This window comes from Centroberyx gerrardi, chromosome 16 (genome assembly GCF_048128805.1).
Source record: "Centroberyx gerrardi isolate f3 chromosome 16, fCenGer3.hap1.cur.20231027, whole genome shotgun sequence".
Classification (NCBI taxonomy): Eukaryota; Metazoa; Chordata; class Actinopteri; order Beryciformes; family Berycidae; genus Centroberyx; species Centroberyx gerrardi.
The window spans coordinates 20,360,952-20,382,750 of record NC_136012.1 but is presented as its reverse complement, the minus strand read 5'-3'; the positions used below and the strand labels follow the sequence as shown (position 1 = coordinate 20,382,750).

General features: G+C 42.5%; 1 protein-coding gene across 1 annotated transcript in view; it reads right to left on the bottom strand.

The window, feature by feature from the left end:
* LOC139912484 (ecto-NOX disulfide-thiol exchanger 2-like) overlaps positions 1 to 21,799 on the bottom strand; it is a 68,392-nt gene that overhangs the window by 35,370 nt on the left and 11,223 nt on the right. Inside the window, exons 2-5 of the mRNA XM_071900303.2 lie at positions 16,447 to 16,602; positions 8,336 to 8,542; positions 5,240 to 5,473; positions 1,380 to 1,592 (exon numbers count right to left, since the gene is read on the bottom strand). Coding sequence (XP_071756404.1) covers positions 1,380 to 1,592; positions 5,240 to 5,473; positions 8,336 to 8,542; positions 16,447 to 16,602 — 810 coding nt within the window. The remainder of the gene's footprint in view (positions 1 to 1,379; positions 1,593 to 5,239; positions 5,474 to 8,335; positions 8,543 to 16,446; positions 16,603 to 21,799) is intronic.

The following is a 21,799-nucleotide window of genomic DNA, read 5'->3' as shown; positions in this document are numbered from 1 at the left end:
ATGGTATTTCTCTCTGGATATTTGAGCATTTGATATGGCATGTATGGAGCAGTGACCTGCGATAAAAGGGTGGACAGCAGAGTGTCATGGGAATCACTGTAGCGTAGCGTGGTCGATTGCACCTGTTTCCCAAGTACAGCACTAACTGAACGACACATTGTGGAGGATTGGGACGCGATTCTCTGGGGGCTAAAGAACAGGACAAATTGTTTATTGGGTGTGTATGTGTGTGATTGAGAGAGAGAGAGAGTGAGAGAGAGAGAGAGAGAGAGAGACAGTGGCAGAGACAATGGGCTTAGTAGTGTGTTTGTTGATTGATATCCTGCGTTTAGGTGTATGGTATGTATGCAATGTAATCAATGTGATATTAGTGTAAGAATACTAAACTTACAGTGAGACATACCTGATCAAGGTGGTCATGAAACTTCCTCCTTTACATTAACATATTTGGTACAGCAAGGAGTGCGGTGTGTGGATTTCAGTACAGTAACTTAAACTTAGCTAGTATCCCAGCTATGTGGTGATTTTAGAGTCACCCCAAGTACTATTTAAGTACTATTTAATAACCAGGTAAATACATAGTAAGACTAGTACAGTACCAAGTAATTACAGATGTAACTAAGCAGATTAACACTTAGAAAAAGCTGAAATACTTCAAAATCTTTGGTATTACTCATCAGTTCAAGTAACTATATTGTAGCTGTCACAGGTTTAGGATGTTACTAGCCCAAGTTTAGTAGCATAAGTCCTGATGAATTAGGCTACACTTTCTTAGAGACACCTTCTCTATGACCCATGGACAATCTTGTACAAACTGAATGTTTATATTAACAATATAAGTTTAATTGTTTGCTTTATAAGAATTAAGGCAACACTTTGCTATAAATTTGCTTTTCTTACATAGTACTTGTTCATGGCTGTACTCCGACAGAAATTACAACAGAACCTATGGAATTGTTTCAAGTTGTGGGAATTCTATCAATTCATCATTATATGTTTCATGGTACATTTTCATAAATACATGGGTAGGTTCGGCGCTGAAGCATAAATTGCCCTTAATGGTACCTCATCGTCAGCCTGCTCTTACATGTACATGTCCTATACAATAAGGAGAATGGTAAGTGTGTTCTAGTACGGTAAACTCACAGCTACTCTCCCAGCCAGCGTCGCCCGGAAACTATATGTACATCAAGTATAGTGTGTAGAGCTATAACCGCACACTCAAGACACTCTTGAGTGTGCGGTTACAGCCACGCAGATATGTCGATGGAGATGGCTCTATTGATGCTCTTCTTGCAGTCACCAGCACCTCTTGACACTGTGCACATGGCTTTTCCTTATACTTCTATAGTGTGTGTATTCGAGTACAGTGAACTCACATTGAGCCAGTGTGCCGGACAGGGCGGTCTTGAACTTGTCTTTGGCCTCTTCCATCTCCTTCTCATGCTGAGCCTTCTCGCTCATCAGCCGGCGGATGTGGCTGTTGGACGACTGGATCATGGAGTAGAAGTTGTTGGCGTTCCTGCGGTTGACTTCGCCTCGTTCCACCCAGGTCAACAGGACGCGCACCGCTTCGGCAAACTTACCGTCGTCTGGCCGAGAGGGGAGGACAGGAGAAGAGTAAGGAAGAGGAAGGAAGAGTCAGGGTCAATATGAGCATGGTAAGATAAAAAAGAATTTGCCTCAGTATATTTACTGTCACCTGGGCAGAAGGAGTGGGAAGGAGAAAGGAGGAAAAAGAGCTAGAAGCAGCAGTCAGGAGTCAATATGACAAAGGTGAAATAAAAGTGCTGCCTCCGCAAACTTTTTGTCGTCTGACCAAGACAGGAGGAAAGTGGAAAGGGAGGAGAGGAGAAACAGAAATGAGGAGTCAAAAATCAATACCAGAAAGGTAAAATAAAAGAGCAGGCTCGACCAACTAAGTTTTGTCTGGCCAGGTGGAGAAGAAAGGAGATGTAGAAAGAAAGAGTCCGGGTCACTAAGAGCAACGAAAGTCATTAAAAAAAAAAACTGCCTCTGCAAGTTTACCCTGCAAGCAATTGACGGACGGGGAGGTGACATGCAGGAGGTGACCAAGTTCAACATCAACCCGAAGTTTTCACAATATGCATGGTAAAAGTTTATATTAAGCCAGCTTTGGAAACTATCTCAAACTGATATCAGAAAGATATTTAGGTCCTGATTTCACAAAACGATGCAGGTAGCAGCTATGGACGACTACGAACATCGTCTAAACTTTCATTTTTGCGCTATAATGTATCAAATCAACATCTATTCAACGTCAAAATATCGTCAGGGCAAGAGCAGAGGATGTGGAGAAGAAAGGAGAACATGATTAAAAAAAAAAAAATGTCTCCAAAAACTTATTGTCACTTGGGAGAGGAAAACAACAGCAGAGATGAAGAAAAGGAACGGGAGGAAGGAGTAGAAAGGCCATAAAAGATAAAAATGATCACATCCATACAGTGAACACAAGAGAGCAGGAGGTGAAATAAGGAGAACAGCTTCCATTAAAATCAATCAGCTCCAGTCTTTCCTATGAATGCCTTTGGTAAACAACCTTGCTGCATGTCTCCAGTGTCTACAAAAAAAAAAAAAAGGTGAGCACCGTGTAATATCAGCCGCTGTTTATAAAGCCCAGGTTGTTTAGCAGTATTCCTGCTTTGTCTGGTGAATAATCAGATGATGTCAAGAGACTTTATTGATTTCTATTGTTGTTATTCCGCTGTGGTTGTCCTCTCCTCTGCTGCCTCGCTGTGCTTAAACATCAGTGGAGGATGGGATGGAATACACTCCCACACACGGACGTCCGTGCACAACATATTCGCTCAGACCCCTGCAACACACACACACACACACACACACACACACACACACACACACACACACACACACACAGGCATCGTTTGCACACATACACATTATTGAGCTTCCTTACAGACGGAGCAGCTGGGGGGCTTTAAATTTATTTAAAAAGAGTCTTGCAGATGCTGTCTCTGTCTCTCTCTCTCTCTCTCTCACTCACACGCACGCACACACACACACACTGCTGTACATCAAATGGCTTGCATGAGTGATGATCCATCACAGCTTTAGATACTGAATCAAGGTGTTATCTCCATAAATCCCTGAAGTGTTCCTGTTTGTTTATAGTCAGACTCAGGTCTCATAATACAAGCCCCATGCTGCGTCATTATTAATAGACAATCTGGAGGAATATTAGAGGCATTCAATCACTGACAATGACCAGAGGCCAAAGAGATTCAGATCCTCGTTAAATGGGTGTTTAGCTGAGGGATTAGACATAAAATACACAAATTCAGATGTAAGGATGTATTACCTTAAAAAAAATACCCACGGATACCCTTCTCTCCCCCCTCACTCTCTGTCTATCCCTTTCTTTCTCTCCATAAGTCAGAGCTGTTCTGACAAGGAACAGATGGGATAGATATTTTAAACCTGCAGAAACAGATCCTTCTTTCCAGAGCAGTTTCACCAGACAAATAAATACTACCAGGCTGTGGAGTGCGTCAGGAGCAAACACATACTGTAAAATCAACTCCAAGAAGCACAGTGAACAGCTGTAAAAAAAAAACAGAAAACAAGTTCACTCGGTTCATATTTTTTTCTGTTCGTAGGTTTTTTTCTTTACGGGGTGAATTCACACATATTCTACAAGATGTGTGAATTGAACAATCAAATATTTGTCCAATCACTGGAAAAAATGGGAGCAGTTGAAGAACAGATTGACCTTTCTGGCACACAGCTGAATGGACAGGTGTGAACAGATGAGAACGGTGGGTGTGAAGTGGCCAATCAGCGAAAAACAACAGCTGTTTGCAGAAAGAAAAAAGAAAAAAAGCGAACAGGCATTTGCAGTATACCACGAAAAGAACATTGAACTGGCCTTTTCCCAGGACTCAGGATCTGATGCAGCTATCCCTTGTGCTATTTCATGGTGAGCGCCTATAGACAAACCTTGCTTGGATGTTAAAGGAAAGGGGTCGAGTGAGAGCAGGTATTGAGGTAATCAATTGGGAATCTCCTACCACAGATGTTTCATTGCATTAGGCGAAAGACAACTCCAGAAGGCTCTACAGGAAGTTTTGGCATCCCAGACCCCCCCCCCCCGAAAAAAAAAAACGTGCTCTGAACACTGATCAGTACTATACTCATCCATCCTATACTAACTATATTACACCTACACACCCAATAAGGAGCAGATTAACTTTAACTTTAACCCCAAACAAACCACTTCTTTTGGAAGCATGAATTTGTCTTTACATGATTTATTTTTCTAAAGGAGAATGGACAGTCCACTCAACTGTAGCATTTTTTTTTATTTATTTGACATTTGAGGTAGACAGAGAAGAGGAGACATGAGTTAAAGCTCTGGTGAGATTTGATTGTAGGACTCGACTATATCGACATATTTGCTGTGTATTTTTGTGTAATTTTTAGTATGGGATTTCTGAATTTGAATGGTATTTTTGTCAGTCAGTTATGAGCCAACTTATCTCACTTTTAAGCGATCACTATGTGGACACTATGCTTGCTTGTGTGACTACTGTGTATATATGCATACTAGGGTTGGGCAATAGTGCACATTCTCCTGTCAATCAACCGCCATCACATATATAACTGACCGCTGATGATGGTGGGGGGGCAAAGACACATGTATGTGTTTGTGTCCCCCACCATCATCATGTGGTGTGGTGTAGGCATGACGACTTGAATAGAAATATACTGTTGCTTTTGAATGCGCAAGGAAGCGGCATTTTCTACATTTGAAATTACAGAATATAGTATATACTGGATATATAATATGTACTGCAAGTCCTTGCAGTCAAAGAAAAAAAAAAACCAAGATGAACAAGTATCAGGTCGCTTTGCATGCCAAAGGGAAGCAGCAGCACAGGACACTCAAATAAGACAAAACCTGCACACCCTGGGGAATGCTTTGTGAAATGTCTGGGGCGCTTAGGCTGCCTTCTGTGCTGGCTCTAAATACATTTGAAATCAACGTTAGCATATTTTTGTGTCTGTGTGTGCTTCCCTATTTGAATGTATTGCACCAGGGTATATTTTAAACTGCAATGATCAAGGTAATTCAAATCAGTACAAGATTGGCAAGGGATTCTCCACCAGCAAACGTTTTCATCCAATTGCCCAACCCTAGTGCATACTGTGTGTACGTGTGCACTTAGCATGTATGCATGTTACATGTTTGTCTACCAACCTTTGATCTTGTCTCCCAGCTGGCTGCACTCGTGCTCGGAGTAGTGGACGATGGGAGGAGGGGAGGGCGGCCGGAGGCGATCCTCCTCCATCTTGCGTCGGTGTCTCTCCTCTCTGGCCAGCATGCGCTGGCGACACTCCCACTCATACAGGTCGTCTCTGGCCTGGGCAAAGTCCACATGGAGACGACCGGTGTCCTTCTTGTCTGTGCTGGAGCCCAAACGGATACGGTAGCCTAGGGAGGCGACAGAGGTTTGAGAAAAGATGAGACAAATGGGGAAACGGGAGGGGGAGGAAAAGGAAGGATTTTATGGAGGTAGAGAAAGCGAGGACATGGAGGATAGCAGAGAGAGATAGGTGATTGGATAAGAGCGGTGGCAAGGTTAAATATCAATTTCTATCAAACACCTACTCCAATCCAGGCAGAGAAACACAGATAGACAGATAAACACAGACCGAAACACAAGCACAGATAGGCAGATAATCTGATAGACAGATAGATAGGAAGACAAAAAGGTAGACAGACAGATACACACACACACACACACACACACACACACACAGGGTCTCTGACATGGTTAAACTCCTTTTCCTCAAGATAAAGAGATAAACATAGACAGAAACAGATGCACAGACAGACAGATAGAGAGGAAGACAAAAAGGTAGGCACACACACACACACACACACACACACACACACACAAGGTCTCTGACAGGGTTAAACTGATCCACATGTCCTCACATGTTTTTCCTCCATGTGTTCTGTTATAGACAAAAACAGAAGCTGAGCATGTCACTTTGAGCCTTTTTACTCTCTATGTACAGCAGTGTGAGACACTAATTACTTCACTGGTAGCCCTGGATCGCCCCGCAGCCTCCCACCCGACACTCAAAGCTCATTTCACCGGCTGCTTGTGGATTTTGAAGTGCAATCACGCTCGTTTTGTTAATTGATTGGCTTAAATGATCTGTGAGTGTCTGGGGTGCTTACAGTATAGTGCGCAATCGCTAAGCAGGAAATATCCTTAGCAAACCCACCCCAAACATGTGCATGCACTACACACACACACACACACACACACACATGCAAACACACTCTCGTCAGTACAGTAGAGGTGCATGTCAGTGCGGCTAAAAGAAAGAAACAAGTGTGAGTTTGGGGTTTCTACTTCAGTCTGCTCTCTCTGCTTCAGGCTCCCAGACTGCTTCAATATTTCATAGGGGGAGATCTCAGTGTGTTGAGGCTGCTGGAATCTGTGTGTGTGTGTGTGTGTGTGTGTGTTTGGGGGGAAGAAGTAGCCGTGTGCTGAACAGTATTATTTATGGGAAGCTACACAGCTCCGTCATCTGGCTAATATATGGACCATATAGCTCCAGTCTCACTGTAGAAAAGAGACGAATCAAGGCACAGACACCCACACACACCACACACACGCACACATTAAATAATGCAGAGGGTATTATTGGAGTGGCTGGTGTTTTAAATGGGCTTTGTGATGCAGGGATATATGGGCAGCATTTTGCATATAGAGATTTAAGACATCTGGACTCTGGAAGCGGCGGAGAAAATGGAGATAAGATAAGAAACCATAAGCTAGAGAGACGTTCTCCTCTTCAAGGAGCGGGAAAGCAGCATCGCAATGACGCAGGCTTTCACATCTAAACCAATTCATTTGACCAGTGGAGAGATTAATATTTATGGTACAGTTGATGCTAGTAGTTGATAAATCAAGACGCTAATTGAATAACCAAACAGTAGAGAAATGGTAAGACTACTTGGCAGTAAACTAGGTGGCAGATATTGGCCATAGATGTTGAGAATTTATACACTGATCACAGAGTTTCTGTGTTCAGCTGATTGACTCCCACACATAATGACAGCAATTCTGATTACATGTAAAGGACACCCTTTGCATAAATGCTGAAGAATGCAACAATTAACCCCTACTTGGTTGCAGCTTGCAGATTGCTTCGACTGTAGGCTACTTCTGCACTGAATTGTTCAATATGTTGCTTCACAAATCTCCATCGATCCCTTCTAATTTGAGAATCACTGTAATTTGACGACTGCAAAAGTAGTTTGACCTGGTTAATTGATGCTGACACATTACATTACATTTACACAATGAAGGATACAGGATCTCACGTTTAGTGATACAATATCTACTATGACAGCTGACTAAACATAAACACACTACAGTTATATATTCAAGGCTGAAGAATTGTACTAATTAGGCGAACTGTACCAATTATGCTGATGCGGCTGGCAGTTGGCATGGTGGATAGCAGTATTGGCATAGCCACAGATGTGGAAAATACAACTACTATAGGTTGATATACAGCAAAATATGTATAAATGACAAACGTGCAAATGTGCAGAGCATAAGCTGACTGATAGAGCCTGAATATCTTATATCAGTGTCCAGATTAGCAAGGCAGATCTGTTAATCTGGTTTTAGTCTGACTTCCAGTGACAACAAAGCTCCCTCCATCCTTCAAGCAATCATCCCACATCCTTCACTTCTACACAATTGGTATGGGGTGCAGCAACTTTCCATCCATCTGTCCATCCATCTACCTATCTATTTATCCATCCATCACTTTGTCCCAAGTGATTGCGTGAGGTTGGAGAATTGTAGGGCCGAGTGATGGATATCAGCCCTTTCATCTCCATCAGAGTAAAGGTTAACAGCTCATCATTCATTCTCCCCCTCTGGTGAAGGACTGCTGGGGCAGGGAGAGAGGAGCGGGTTGCACTGATAGCAGAGGATTGACAATGCAGGCAGCCTCAACAGATTCAATACCTTCTAGGAGAGTAACAAAGAAAGCTCTTATCCTTTGACCTTTCAACCCAATGTAAACCAGTACATTCCCAAAGGCAAGGTTGGGTTATTGTGGGGGATTCCAGGGCTCAGCGTCGAGGGTTTGGCATCAACATCAACAATGTGCGGGACAGATGGCTTACCAGACATGAAACGAGCCTTGTTCAATCAGAAGACGTAATCGAACACAAAACAGGATCAAATATTACCCATAGGAGTGCTTCCAAAATGGGGGCTAAATGTTTACACTGGTTTTTAGAGTGAAGACAGCTTACCAGACAGGAAGAGAGCCTTGTCCACGGTAAACTCCTCAGCGAATCGGATGTGGCAGAAGTTCTTCTTGCTCTTGCGGATGGCGATGATGTCACCACACTGTCCAAAGACCTCCATGATGAGCTGCTCGGTGGCGTTCTCCGGTAGACCGCCGACAAACACCGTCTTACACCCCGGCGGGCGCTCCCTGGTGGCCGGAGGGGGAAGGTCTGTCAAACATGGAGAGGGAGAGAAAAGAAAAAAGATTATTTTTCAGTTGAAGGTACAGTTATAGATACTAAGGCTTGTTGCACAGTACATGTGCAGTATGTGGCCACAGGGTGACTTAGTGATTTATCTACATACAGAAAACATACAGAGAACATCCCATAACCAGTAGGTAGGAGGTTCAATAACCGCAACAGCCAAAGTTTCCCTCCCCATTGAAGTGAGCAATACACTGAAGCCCTACCAGGAGAGCCATTTCTATCTGATCCTGCACACTAACCCCCCCTAATGCATACATGTATGTGTGTGATTAACTAATAAACACTGTGTGTAACATGGCCATTCAGTGCATCAAATCCCTATAAATTACCATTCAGTTAAGCCACACTTGGGGAGTGAAAATCAGACACTATTAAGAATATATCACTAGAAATCAAATGGAATGGTAACTGCAGCAGCTACTCAAATTGATGGAAAATTAATGTTTTTTGTTGACACTCAGAGTCATTTCATTTCGTACCTTTTCATAGCCTTTTAATGACATACAATAACATGATCTGAGGCAGAGGAATCTGCTGTGAAAAACCAATGAAATCATACTAACACATTACCCAAGAAATCTTTCTCCATGACCATACCATGACGGAATTATAACATGATTAGTGATAACATGGAGCAGTATGCTTAAATCCCTTTTATATTAGATAAATGTTAATGTCACACTATCCCAAGCGTGAAAATGAAATCCCTTTGGCCACAGAGAGGTTGATCCTCTCATGCCGATGGTTCGTTGCATGAAACAGATGAATGATTGAACAAAGATAAATGTTGATCAATCTAATCTCCAAAAGATCAGGCTTTCCGTCCTTTTAATATGTGTGACTGGTTGAATCTGCACAGAGGGAACCAGCTAATCAATGGATGCTAAACCATCTGCGCCTTGCTGTTAGCACCTTCTCTAAATCAGTCAAGGTGGAATACCGCTGAATACAACAATGCTGTTCCTATGGTGTCAAAAAGTCGGGCCCAAAGGAAGAAACCAGTGAAGTATGAGTTGAAACTGTGATATTATTAAGATGCAAAGCCTGAGAATGAGAATGAAATGGGGAAAAATAGTAAAGATGTGTGTGAGTGTAGCCAGGAAGATTTCCTAGTTCAGAATTGACAACAACACACACTAGATAATCTGAGTATAAAATCTTAAACAACAATTTTGTCTTTGGAGCAGGTCTGGACTTTACATTTTGCTGACATCACAGGTTTAAGTCTTGTGTTTTTGTGTGTTTTTGGCTTAAGGATAATTATTAATGTTGACAAATATTGACCCATTGAGCTGTTATCCCACTGCTAGTTTTGTTTACACAGATATACTGGATTGATGACTTTCAGTTGGACTCTTCAGCAGCACGTGACAGCTAAAAATGGATTTTGAGGCTGCGAAACATTTGCTTTGTAGAAACTAGAGTAAACACGCAACTGTGTTTTGAGTTGTGATGGTTTAAGAAAGTTACACCAAGATTATTTTTTCCATCTACAAATCGAACTCAAGAAGAAAACAGCTGAAAACATTCCAAATTTAGCTGCTCAAATAATCTGTGAAACATTTGCTGACATTTGTGATGTTTGTAAAAACTGGAGTAAATCGTGTCGTATTTTGAGTTAAGATGTTTTAGGAAAGTACCAAGATTATTTTTCCACCTACAAATCAAACTCAACAAGAACGCAGCTGAAAATATTCCATATTTAGCTGCTCAAATTAACTGTGGTTTGTATCTTCAAGGCAACATACAAACTCCACATACAGCAGCCTCTTTAAAAACATACTGACACACAGAATAGAGTGGACCCATTAGGTCGGGAAACAGCACCTTGAGCACAGCATGCTGTGATTTACACCAATCATGCAGTCTACAGTACAGTTACTTTAAGCAGGGAAACTGAAATGCAGTAAGTGGCTTCCTATGGCGATGCAGTTGCAGTCTAAATCACTGGACTTCCCATCAGTCATTTCTCAAATCAGAACAATTGCAGTGCCTTTTCGTTCTAATACTCCAAGATTGGGCATGAAACTTTAAATGAAGAGCCCAAGAGCTATTATCCAGTCCTGTGGCTTTAGTGCTGGAGAGCCTGTAGCAAAGTTATGGTGAAACAGATCAAAGGTACTTTATGGCTTTGTCCTCCTCATGTCACAGCTAGCTCTGGCACATGGCCCAAGTGCCATCGTCCCCTGACCTTGGATATGATGATGGCATTAAAACTAGAACATGCACATACTCACATAAGCTAGAACACACAGACACACACACACACAACTCTAGGACAGTGCCAAGGTGATAGTTTGCCTGCCTTGACTTTGCAGTCAGCGAAAACGTGGTGCGTGCGTGCGGTTCGCTGCACGATTCAGCATCAAATTTCATTTTCTGACAGAGTTCAGCTGATGAGCGAAGAGGACAATATAAAAAGGATGATAAGGTAACATTCTGACATTTAGCTGACATCCTTGCTTCATAAAAGTCTGCCTTTAAAAACCTATGATTTTTTTTTTTCCAGACACACCCCTGGAGATGTGACTGCATTACAAAATGTTTGGCTTTGAAAGGAGGATGAAATGCTACTGGGGGCTTTTTAGGAATATAGGCACGTAGGCAGGAGGGTTCTGAAGGGCATCTTTGGTCTTTTCCTTGAGGGTAATTACAGACAGACAGGCCTGACATCGATGAAAAAGTGTTGGAGAAGAAGAGCCTGAGGAAGTGATGACCATTAAAGACACTCACAGAGTCGTTCCCCGAAGCAGTGGATGAAATGTAGGTCTACAGCAGTGAAGGGCCACAGACAGACAGGGTGTCTGGGTGTGTGTGTGTGTGTGAGTGTGTGTGTGTGTGTGTGCATCATGCTCTGAGACAGAAAGAGAGAGAGAGAGAGAGAGAGAGAGAGAGAGAGCATGGGTAAAGGCAGAGGTAGACAGAGAGAGAGAGAGAGAGAGAGAGAGAGAGAGAGAGAGAGAGAGAGAGAGAGAGACACAAAGAGATTTAGTGTTGCAAGGATAAGAAGGATACTAAACATTATGATATATATGCTTAAATTAAAAAAAAATAAAACCCCAAGTTTGTCTGTATTAAGAGAAGAGGAGAAACTCCAAATCCTGTTTGGGAAGGGAAGCTGATACAAAACATCCTTTTATCACCAATCATTATTGCAATCAATAAATCAGTGTATTTAACCAAAATTAGTAGCCTAACCATTTCTCTCTACACTGTAGAGTATTGTAATGTATTGTGAATGACAAGGCATCTTTGCATTTGAATTTAAAAGAGAGAGAGAGAGAGAGAGAGCCAGAGGGAGCCACAGAGAGAGTCAAAGTAAGAGAAAAGAAAGAGTCAAGAGCGTCAAAGTCAAAGAGTAAAAGAGACAGAGAGAAGAAGAGATGGAAAGACCCAGAGAGAGAGAGAGAGAGAGAGAGAGAGAGAGAGAGAGAGAGAGAGAGAGAGAGAGAGAGAGAGAGTGCTGTCAGCTAAAGGTCATTGAGGAGGAAGCTGTATGTAGAGTCTGAGGTGAAGTAGCTGGGGGTCCTGCTTCCTGTGATAGCCACCATATGTAACCTGCTGCCCTCTATCCCCATCACACACACACACACACACACACACACTGCTACCAGCTACCGGACGCATAACAGAAATACCTGAGGAAGTAGGCCACTGACTCACAATCATCCTCTAACCTCACACACAGTACAGTACGTAAAAACACGGCTAAAAAGCTGACGACAGCTACATTCCCCTTTCACTTTCTCTCTCTCTCTCTTTCTCTCTCTCTCTCTCTCTCACACACACACACACACACACACACACACACACACACACATGCACGCACTGTACACATACACAGAAAGAGAGACCTATTGAAAATTAAATTACAAAGAAAAGTTGCGTGTCAGCTTCTATTGTGACCCCCCGTGTCGTCCCAGTGGTTGAGCTTTATCATGCTGTGACCCCCTTATAAGAACCCCAGGGGCGTCAAATGAACTAGAAAATCTACTAGCGGGCAAAAAAAAAAAAAACACCTCAGTGGCTCTGGTTGGTTCTTGATGACTGTCTTCCCATCTGCTGAAATGAACTGTTACGTTAAATTCCTACCCAAAAGAATTGCTTTATTTAGATGGCATTTCATAAAATGTCTGCTGAGGATTGTCTTTCTATTGGTTTAAAAGGACAGTTTTGACAGTCTACCTCTTGGTCTATTGTAGAAGGCTATAGCAGCATCTCTCTCTCAAAAAGAAAAAAAAAAGTGCTAGACTTTTATGTTGGGAATAAATTGGCTTCCTCTTAAGTCTAGCTTTCCAACCCACTCTCTTCTAAGACGCTCTGCTTGCCTTTAATGATAAAGACACAGGTGACATGCAGAGAAGAGAGGGAAGGAAATAAAGAGAGAGTGAGTGAGAGAGAGCGAGAAAGAGAGAGAGAATGTGGAAAGGTGGCAGGAAAAATCAGGATGGAGGTGGTAGTAGATACACTCTTAAAAAGGATGTGTTAAAAAAAAAAATCATTCTTTTTAAATGTGTCTTCTTTGGGACATCACACACTTGTGTTACTTTTCAACACAACATATGTTAATGAGAATACGTTTTAACACAATATGTGTTGTTATTAACATATCTTGTGCTGAAAAGTAACACACTTGTGTTAAAATGACATGCTATTTAAAGGTCCCATATCGTGTAAAACAGGATTTCCCTTGCCTCTTTGATTATAAAGGAGTTGGATGTGCTATCTAAACATTGTGAAAGTATCAAAACCCACGGTCAGCAACTAAATCCACACAATCCATATCAGAAAACCGAGCCTCTAAACGAGCTGTTTGGACTTCCGTAACTTTGTGACGTCACAAAGGTTTGCTCATTATCATTTTTGTAAGAAATAATAGGCTAACAAAGTGTTTTTTTCAAAGCAGTTGAGCGGTTGTCATTGTCTATTTACCGGAGAGTTTTCCCTACCTGTAGCTGCCGGGCTGTGGTGTCTCATGTTTCACTCTTGAAACGGTTAGCCAATCAGAACAGAGGGGTCGTTAATATTAATGAGCCTTAAAGACACAGCAACAAAAACAGCCTGTTCTTGGTAAGGCTCAGAGAGATGCTGGAAAATGGATTGAGAGTGTTTTTGGTACATGACACCACACAAACAGCTTTTAATGGACCTCAAGACATAAAATAAAACACTGGAAAGTGTAGAATATGGGACCTTTAAGAGTGTACTGTAGTGGAGAAGATGGAGAAAGGGGTGAAAGAGAGAAACGCTATGGGTGGATGCTTTTATTCAAAGTGCCTTACAAGTAGCATGAGTGCATACATGTTTACTATGGATGGCCCAAATTGAGATGGAGCCCTTAACCATGTCAGTGTTAGTGCCAAGCCACTGAGCTAGGACCACATTATACTCCTTCAACTCAAGCTTGAATCCCAGCCCATTGTATGATTTCTCAGCTCTCTCTATAGATTCTATAGCTTTTCATTTCTCCTTTCACAAAATAAATGAACAAGAATAGCTACATTTTAGTAATGGGCCACTCATGGAGCCAAGAGCTTGTCTGACTTCCATGCCATGAACACCGAGGAAAGAAAGTGTGAAAGTGCACACTTGGAGAAATAATATAACTCTGGGTCACAGAAGAGTATTTATGTCAGGTTCTTGTAATGTTGAGCAGTTGACAGGTTGTCAGGATTAAGATGCACCCTCTATAAAGTATCCTATTTACTGAAAACAAGCATAGCTCATTAGGTTTTTAAAGGCGAAGGGGAAAGACTCATGAATTAATTTTTAATACGTGATCCATTTTTCTCTCAGTCATGCTTTATATAGAGTGCATAGACTGAACTCATACACACACGGTATCAAAGATAGACTCCCCAGGCTGATAGTGGTGAAGAGCTTTCACAACAGTCTAGGTTGAAATTGATGTCGCCTCGATCTGACATGTGAGGCTGCCTTGAAAAAGTCCCCAGACAGACAGTTCTCTCTCGCAGAAGGGGGAAGGTCCCTCCCGGCGGGAGTTAACACCAGAATCACGTTTAATTATTTACAGAATGCATGTATGAAGGAGGGGTGTGAGCTTTTACACATGCACACCAGGGTGATAAATGAACTTTTTTTTCAGAGAGCATTTTTTGCTTTCCCTTGATCTGATTTTTAAGGGCATTTTGGGACAATTTGATTGAACTATTAAATGTTCAATTATGAAATGAAAGTATGAGGCTCTGATGATGGCTCCCATTTGTCAGCTGAAATGCATGTTGTTAAAAATTATAATTAAAAGATTAGTGCAATCAAGATTTGAGGTGATGGTTTTGATCAGTGAAGTGCCACCTTTTCCTGTTCTGTTATACTGTTTGCTTGAAACAGAGCACCCAGCCAATAACACTGAGAAGCGCACTTTCCTTTCTTTCCTCTATGAAATGATACATTTGCATTGCATATAGCAAATAAACACTTCATTTGTACCACATTTGTGTTAACGTATTTCCCACTGCTAGAAGAGAGAGCGAGTCAGCAGGCCTCAGGAGAAGATGGCTCCAGCCAGTCTATTTTCCATCTCTCAATTGTTGAGTTTTTTATGAAATTGGCTGTTTTATTTTTTGTTGACCCAGTGGATTGTGTGGGGTCAACGTTTTCTTCTACTGCTGGATGTGCGGTGCCAATATTTTCTCTTGCTTCAGGCTATGCGCTCGGTTGTTTTCTAATCAAAAATCGCACCATTTTCTCTTCAGAACGCACTGGAAAGAATCCCCCGGTCATAGGCTTCCACAAATCATCTACGGTGGCCCACTGGGGCCAGTAGTCACATTCACATGTGAATAATGAAAACCCAGGTGAACAGGGTTAAATGCAAAAAAGGATACTCATAATTATCAGGGGACTTTTTTGCCCCTGCATTTTTTATTTCACAGGAATTTTATGAACGTTCAAGGACATTTTTGCCATGAGCTTAATTAATCTCTGAACCTGATGCACACACACTTGCAGTCATAATGTGCATCCAGAAATGTTTGTGTATGTATGTTTGTGCATCAGTGTGTGTGTGTGTGCAAGCGTGTGTGTATGTGTGAGCATGTGTGTGTCTGCATGTGTATTTGTGCCTACTGTATATGTAATAGATAGCGCCTGACAGAGACCTTTGAACTGCAGCCAGTAGGACAGAGAGGTGATCAGGTAATTAACTGGACTTGACCCCTTTAACAGGAGGTGGGAGGAGAGGAAATGCAGATAGAGAGCAAGAGAGAGAAGGAGAATAGAGAGAGACAGAGAGGGAGATAGTGCAGCAGACGGAGGAAGCGAAGAGAGATGAAGAAGAGATAGTAATAAGGGGGAGATGAGCGAGGAAGAAGACAGAGTCCATCACCTCTTTGGCCTGACATACTGAACACAGCGGCACAGTGTTATGCCTTCACAGAGGTCACTCTTCCGATTATACATTCACAGACACACACACACACACACACACACACACACACACAGACGCATGCGTATGCACGCTCCATGCTCTCCTTAACACCCTCTTTTAATTCCACCCCTCCCTTTCTGTTTCTGATGAGATGTGAATGCAAATCAGCTATGCTCTGCTGGGTAGTGGTACTAAGAGGAGCTGTATTAAAGGTGACATTAAGGAAGAATACTCACGTCTTCTACTCCGTTTCACACAATCTCCCTTGTTGCACAGTTTCCTGTTGAGTGGTGCATAGGTGTCTATCTGAGCCCAAGTGTGTGGAGGAGGACAGAGATAGGTCATAGATAATGTACACTGCTGCATCAATAAATAAAACATGTTACCGGGCCTGCTGAGGACGGCTCTGGTTGCAGTATCTTCTGTGACGCTTATATCTAAGAAAACAGTAATGATAACTTACTATAAGACTTACTGGGGTTGGGGGGGAAGAGGGTGCAGCTCTTGCAGTGGATGATCTCCTTGACAACGGGCACCTCCTGGGAGAGGGGAGGGGGCACCATGCCCAGGCCGGGCATCATGGGGTTCATGGGGGCAATGCCGGTCATCAGCCCCAGACTGGGGTCAAAATCTGGAGGCAGGAGAGAAACATGGATGAGAATACATTAGCAACTAACACAGCACCTGCTGGGAAAGCAGGAAAACGTACACACAACACACACACACACACACACACACACACATCAACACAAACACAAATATTGGTCCTACTTGCTGCCTGCTAATCAGTAACAGCTAACCTTTACCTGGGCATCATTTGAGCCCACACTGACTGTTTCATGTTCCATTTCACATTGTGTACTTCCTCCCTGAACACAGAGCGACACTTCTGTCGACAGCAGTGACACACAAGCAGCTTATAAATAACTGAATATATCAGCCACTCATGAATAAATCATCTAACGAATAACATGCATATTTAAACTGTTTTTACTCAGTCTCTGTCTTTCTCTCTCTCCCTCTTCTCTCTCTCTCTCCCTGTATCTGTCTTTCTTTCTTGAAGTCTCTCACTCACTCTGTCTCTCTCTCTCTCTCTCTCACACACACACACACACACACACACACATGCACACGCACAGTCTACCCCCCCCTCCCTCTCCCTTTCTCCTTGCTCTTTGAATGATGACCTATAACTTTACACAAAGAAATTTCAGATAGCGAGCCCAGTAAACACAGAAGGTTTATTCACTAGTACAGATTTAGACTGCACCTGGGCGAACACACACGCACATGCACAGACACACACACACACACACACACACACACACACACACACACACACACACACACACACACACACACACACACACACACACACACACACACACACACACACACTATCCTTGCATGATGCTTTTTGAAATGGAAATGCATTGCCCTCTCCCATGAGCCTCTACTTCAGCAGACAGTGGAAGTGAAAGGCTGTCACTGCATGCGTGTGTGTGCATGTATGTGTGTACTACGAATGCCAAGCCTCCATCCCCACGGGCGACAAAAACCTGACTGAGACAAAACTGAAATGAAAGAACGACAAACTACTGATACAATGTAAGCTCAAGAGGACTAGCTCGTCGTTTTCTTTTAGCGGAGTCATCTTAGAAAGAGAAATCAAGTTCGACGAGTCATACAGCAAGTCCAGAGTCGGGGGAGGGATGGAAACCAAAGAAGTTATCAATGACAAGATGTTGCCAAACCAAACAGGGTACAAGATGAAGAACTGTGATACTGCGGTGGGTCGCGGGGCTCTCTCTGTCTCGTGTTGATGACCTCACCATCAGTCTCCGGCCAGGTGACAGAGAGAGGGGAAGCAGGCGATAAGGAAAAACCCTGCTGGGTTGCCAGAGCGATGAATGACTTCTCCTTCTGCTGAGGTGGAGGAGAGGAAGATGGATAACAGGGGAGAGATAAGGGAAGTAGGAGTGAAGGAGAGAACGAGCGAGAGAGGCGTAGAAGGCATTCGTACTGCGGCATGCCAATTCTTATTCCAGCGTGCCAAGATGCGCCGTTTTCCGCCCACTGCATGTATCTATATATCTATGAAGTATTTGTCTATCTAAATATGTATCTAAGGCTGCGTTCACACTGCAGCTGAAAGTGTCCCAATTCAGATTTTTTCCCCCCAGATTTTATGCTTTCTAATCAGCGTGAACAGCAAAAACCTGCATGGAGTCACATTTTTTCAATGCTGACCACATAGATATTTGGTACAAAATTGGATCCCGAAGTATGTGACCTGCATGCGATTTGTATTTAAACACTCAAATCAGAATTTGTCAGTGCTGCCATCACAGTAAAGTAAATCTAATGGCTTTCACCTAAGACAACTGTTCGGCACTGATGGCGGCTTGGTTGAGCCAGCGTTTGCACGGAGGACAACAAGACACAGCGATGGAAAGACACCATGGAAACGATGGAAAGAAAGTGAAATAGCAGACTAAAAACAATCAAAACATGAAGGCACATAACGTAAGCGAAATGTGTGGGAGAAGCGTAGGTGTAAAAACAAACATGACATCTTTTGTTATTGTTCCTCTGCACACGTGTCTTTTCGGCATCGCTGACAGTTCATATTGTTATCAGATATGGGCTACTTCCAAGAATAGATATGAACAGTCATCTGAACAAATCAGATATGAGCAGCAATTCAAAACTGGGCATGAAGGCCTGCGGTGCAGACGTGGCCTATGTATCGATCTGTGTATGTCTCTATCTATGTAGTTATTATCTGTCTGGCTGTCTGACTATATGCCGTTCTGTCTGTCGGTCTGCCAACCTTTCTGTTTGTACTGTATGTTCAGTGTATTCAGAGAGAGAGGGATTAAACCAGGCTCCATCTGGACCCAGAAAACATCTAGATCAGACGTAAAGTCGTCTCTAGGGTTACATCCTGGCTTCACCTGCTTCTAGCACTCTGAACTCAGGTTCAGCACACTACCTTCAATAGACATGATCTGACTGCTCAGGGCTGAGTCAGTGTGTGTGTGTGTGTGTGTGTGTGTGTGTGTTCATGCGCTTTCCTCTCTGCCTGCACATCTCTCTGTATTTCTGTCTTTGTTTATATGTTTTGCTCCATTTGCTTTGCCATGGTAATTCTATCCAACTCCAAGCTGATGTTTGTTGTTCCTCAGGCGAAAGTGTGGCGAGAGAAAGTTTTTGATTTGTTTTGTTATGATTTTTATGTTGATGGAAGGATGGAATTAAGTTTGTGTTTAGATAAAGAACTGATCTGATTAGGGGCATGGCTGGCTCATTTTCTAGGACCTATAGCTCAAGTCAAGCATATCTGTTTGTGTTAAATATTTGTTAAAACTGATAAGAGATAATTTTGAAACAGATAAAAGATATTTTTTTTCTTAATGCAGCAGCAATTAGCTATGCAAACTTGTTCCGACGTGTCAACACGTAAGCAAGTCTTTCGTTCTGCCTAGTGTAAATTGTATTCTAAAGGAAAAATACACCCAACCACCCTATATTGATGATATGACTACAATGACTACAACTGCACCTTGTACCAAAAGGTTGCTGAACAAATTAAACGATAACCTAAATTGGGCTAGGATGAAAGTTAAGCTTCTCCATTGTGGAAACTGGCAAACAAAAGGTTCTACATAGATGAGGAAGCAATTCGAACGGTTTTAGAGAAGCCTGTCAAAAGCTTAGGAAGGTGGTAAGATGCAGCCCTAATGACAAGGGGCAGAGAGAGGCAGGAGGTAGTTAGAGGCATTGAGGGCATTGAGAGGTCAGGACTACCGGGTAAATTAAAACTGTGGTGCCGACAATTTGGTCTGTTGCCTCAACTAATGTGGCCCTTGACAGTATATGAGATGCCTATATCAAAGGTAGAGAGGTTAGAGAGGCTAATTAGCTCAAATGTTAGGAAATGGCTTGATTCCCCGCGGTGTCTTAGCAGTGTAGCTTTGTGTGGGATTTTACAACTGCCTATATCCAGCCTGACAGAGGAGTTTAAATGTGCTAAAGTAAGATGGGAACTGACACTGACAGTCAAAAGTCCTAACGGTTAGGAGTGTAGTTCCTACTGTATCAGCGGAGCAAAAATGGAAGCCAACAGAAGCAGTCCAGCAAGCACAGTCAGCGCTCAGGCATAAAGATAATGTAGTGCAGGTGCAGCAAGGTTGATGTTTGCTTGCTTGCCAATAGCATGGTTGCTGTGGCTGTTCATTAGCAGCATGTTTGCTTTGATATTGATTGTAATGTTGGCTTGTTAGCTTGTGCTTTTAGCATTCTATCTCACAAAGTGGTTGGTAGTAGTATAAGGCTGCTCTGGTTTGTAACATGATTGCTGGCATATTTATTCTTTAGTGTTGATATGTTAGATGGCTGATAAAACTCGGTTTCTGATAAGCTGAGCAGACTGTCTCAAGCCAGCAGAATCAGCCGCCCTTTAGCCTGTTGTTGTTGACTTTAGATATTACTGAGTAATGTTGGGAATTACGGATAAGTCCAAGTGTAGGTACAGGGCAATGGAGGCGACTTTAGCTGTATTGGGGTCGAGAGCGGGTTACAAGTCTTCTGGAGGTGTCATGGGCCTAATTCAATGAAACGTCTGTGATGGGACGATCCCACTTCATAACCCCAGTGACAGACTCGCACACAAACACTCCACCCTGTAACAATGGATTAGGTGGCTGGAGAATGGTGCTGCCTGTCTGATGGTCCTGTAGATTTATGAAGGCATAGCCTGATGTCTTCTACAGTCACCATTTGTGGGTTAGTAGCTACATCTTTCTTTTGACATATGAATCAGGCCTCTGCGTGAATGCTCACCTTGGATTATGGCAACAAGGATTGCAACCTGTGTATTGTTAAATGCATCCCAAAACACTTTAACACTGTTTAAAAAAAAACATAGCTATTGGCGATGTGCCTTGCATTTACGGGCCCATTTTGCTGTTTGGTGGTGTGTTTTTCTTGGCCTAACGTAGATGTCGTCAAGACACAGCTACAATGGAGTTTTATGGCAGAAAATTTGTCAAAAAACTAAAACATCAACGGTAAATGTCCAATTTTGGTGTCAAAAATAATCAAAGAACAATGGTTTCTTTCTAGACTCACCATTTTACACTGACATTCAGCAATCATAAAGGGAGAAATCCATCGTAGAGAGAGACACCAATTTCTCCACTGACAGTAGCCTAAATAGACCACCAGCCACAAGACATGTTGTGTTTTGAGAAAAGGGCGTGACTCTCGCTTTTTCTTGAATGGAAAAACTCTCGTTCTCTTGCTTACTATCGCTATCCCTCTCTCCGCCTACATGCATAACCCACAGATGAAAGCAACAAGTTCAGGCACGTTCTCTGGGGCTTGTCGATCGGCATTCTGGGAAATGTAAGAAATCACTAACTGGAGTAGAAGTACACTTCATAATAAATAACTCCTGGAATGCACTGAACATCACAGATAGATGATGTATAACAGTGCAAGATAACTTATAATAAAATATCTCTCTCTCTCTCTCTCTCTCTCTCTCTCTCTCTCTCTCTCTCTTCTGTTCACTATACTAAACTATTGTACTTTGTTACATTTGTTATACTGTATCATTATTCCATTATCTCAATGGAACTTTGCTGGTTAAATAAAACTTTTAAAAAAGGGTGGAATTTCTTTTTTTGACACATTCCTAGTGCGTGCGTGTGTGTGTGTGTGTGTGTGTGTGTGTGTGTGTGTGTGTGTGTGTGTGTGTGTGTGTGTGTGTGTGTGTGTGTGTGTGTGTTTTTTCCCTATTTTAAGAGCTGAGGGCATGTACG